Here is a 2,588-nt window from a genome sequence, read left to right as displayed (position 1 = left end):
AGGAAAACATTTGGAAAGGTATACCAATGATCGTAATGCCTTTTTTTATGGATCAAAAATTCAATACAGAAATATTAGTAGCTAAAGGCGTTGGCATATATTTGGACATTAAAATTTTGTCCACGCAGTCCATATTACACGCAGTTGAAGAAATACTTTACAATGAAAGGTATCATGTTTCGATCATATTTTATTATCATTAATATTACTTATACAGTAAATTAACAACAAAGTGATATTTTAAATAATGTCTAAGCTCTAATGTTTAATATAATCGATTTATAAATTTTTGTAAAAACAATTGTTTATAATAGATTATGAAAAAATAGATTATAAAATTTGGCTTTTCTGTTTATGCATAACATCTCGTCATATTTTGCTTTTTCTTTAATAAAGATGCGTAATTTTTGTATTACATTATTAATAGTGAAACATTTTTTGGTACAGTTATACAAAAAACATGAAACAATTGTCCACCGAATTTCGGGATCGGCCAATACCACCATTAGATTTAGCTGTTTGGGGCATTGAATACACCGTCCGCCATCCAAATCTAACTTTAGCAACGCCGCTGAAATTTCAGAGCTGGGTGGAACGAAATCAGATCGATGTCTACGCATTTTTGTTACTTATTTTCTTCGCGATATTGTTAAATATATTCTTTGTAATTAAGTTATCGATTAATTTTTTTTATAATCATATATACACCAAATTACGCAAGAGCAAACAAGCGTAAATCATAGAAATATTAACAGACATTGCGTGTAGTAATGTTAATGTTTAATGTATTGTAAAAGAAGTAAAATTAATGTAGATATAAAAAAATGTATTAATTGCATTGATATTATAATTATATATTAATAAATTATGTTATATTAAATTGTAAAATAAATCAAAATTATATGGTAAATATTAGAAACGTTTAATACAATATTTTATGTATAAAACCTCCTTTTTGGCAGTAAATAAGGTAATACTTATAGTGTTTAACAATAGTATATTGTACAACTAGTGAGGAAAAGTGGTCGATTCTGAATGAGTGTGAAGTTGACCATCACACTCATTTGGGCTCGACCACTCTTCCCACGAGTTGTTCATATTATTTTTCCTAACAAGAGTGTGAAACAGGCCGCTTTTCGCGCTTGTTTTACAATATCATTTCTCCACTAGTTGAGAAATGGTTCCATGTTTCAACGCGTTCGTCATCATTGCGAAATGGATTGTTTTGCTCACTCAAAACAAGCGCGAAAAGCGGCCTATTTCACGCTCGCGTTAGGAAAAATTTATATCCAAACATTTACGCAAGTATAAATATCTTTCAGAATTCTCTTAATTTAAATGTAGATAGACATTCGTTTGTTTGTTTGAGTTTCCTAAACTTTTTTTTTTGGCTCACCGCTACCTTTTCAAAGATAATTTTTTTCGGCGTTTACCTAAGGAAATCTCTGTCTTAATCTCAACTAATAATAAAATTGTAAGAGTATAGCTGTGTCTGTAATTTTTGATTTTTACCAAAATATTTATGTAGCTGTGTGTAATTTTTGAATTTCAAAAACTAGTTTAAACTTGAAACTGAAATTTAAAAGTTATTTATTAAAATAAAATAACAAAAATGGAATTGCACATAAACACAAAATTGCTCGCTAATATTGGTAATTATAATATCAATCAAATCAGTTACATTAAAAATTACTAATGAGAAGGATGAGCCTGGTGTGCTGCTACCAATTTGTCTATATTCGGTTCTAGTTTTATCAGCAGCATCCTTAAATCTTCACGGTCTTAACTTTTTGCAGTCGATTCCTCTTTTTAATCAGAAGACCGCACTAAATCCACGTTAAACTAAATCTGGATGACGAAAATGTAATCAAAATTTTTTAATCACAACCCTCTCTTTATCGGTTGCATATATGTATATATTAACCAAATTATGAACTGATAAGGTACGATAGAAAAATTGTGCATCTTTGTATTCGCATAATTGTGATATTGTTAATTAGAAAAAACGAGCGGTCAGTTATTTTAATTGATTGAGGCTTCCTGTTTGATATATTTCTTTCACGTACGTGTCCCATGCTGAGGAGTTTCTTTAAGTGGAAAAAGAGAGCAGCTACGATAATATTAAATTAAAATATTTTTAAATGTATAAAATAAGATATATAAATGTATGACGGTATACTTCTCCCATTTAAAGTCTTTCATTTAATTTATTGTGTAAAAGACTTAACACACGGTGTGATTTATTAAAATTATTTTTTATTATTTCAACGATACTGATGGATATTTAAAATGAATAAACAGCATCTAAGAAAAGAAAAACGTAAGATCGATCGTATTGTATAGCTGTACATCTGGAATCGCCGTTTTTCGTGTAAAGAAGTATAAAGAGATATTAAAAATACATAATTTTCTATATATACTTTTAGATACACCTTATGCTTTACACCTTATTAAATTTAACATTTGCATTGATCGCTTCCGTAATTTTCACGGAAAGTACATACAATTCATCACGAAGTTAACTTTACATTTGTACTATTATTTACATATTTTTATTTCTAGAAATTGCAAGATGAAATATGAATTGT

General features: G+C 28.6%; 1 protein-coding gene across 1 annotated transcript; it reads left to right on the top strand.

Annotated features, from left to right (window-relative positions):
• Positions 1–6: 6 nt before the first annotated feature.
• Positions 7–819, top strand: LOC112455217 (UDP-glucuronosyltransferase 1-5-like). Its single transcript, XM_025017014.1, has 2 exons — positions 7–169; positions 448–819. The coding sequence occupies exons 1-2, from the start codon at positions 27–29 to the stop codon at positions 734–736; spliced, it is 432 nt and encodes a 143-aa protein (XP_024872782.1). The 5' UTR covers positions 7–26; the 3' UTR covers positions 737–819.
• The last annotated feature ends 1,769 nt before the right edge of the window (positions 820–2,588 follow it).

Source organism: Temnothorax curvispinosus, unplaced genomic scaffold, assembly GCF_003070985.1.
Source record: "Temnothorax curvispinosus isolate PA1 unplaced genomic scaffold, ASM307098v1 QBEX01005891.1, whole genome shotgun sequence".
Taxonomy (NCBI): Eukaryota; Metazoa; Arthropoda; class Insecta; order Hymenoptera; family Formicidae; genus Temnothorax; species Temnothorax curvispinosus.
The sequence above is the reverse complement of the archived record's forward strand: the minus strand, read 5'-3'. Positions and strand labels throughout refer to the sequence as shown.

What these genes read in the sequence shown, in the direction of transcription:
- LOC112455217 (XM_025017014.1), top strand. Translation starts at nt 27, where the DNA reads ATGATCGTAATGCCTTTTTTTATGGATCAAAAATTCAATACAGAAATA. An exon ending in GAAATACTTTACAATGAAAG is followed by an intron (nt 170 to 447) that starts GTATCATGTTTC and finishes TTTTTGGTACAG; the next exon opens with TTATACAAAAAACATGAAAC.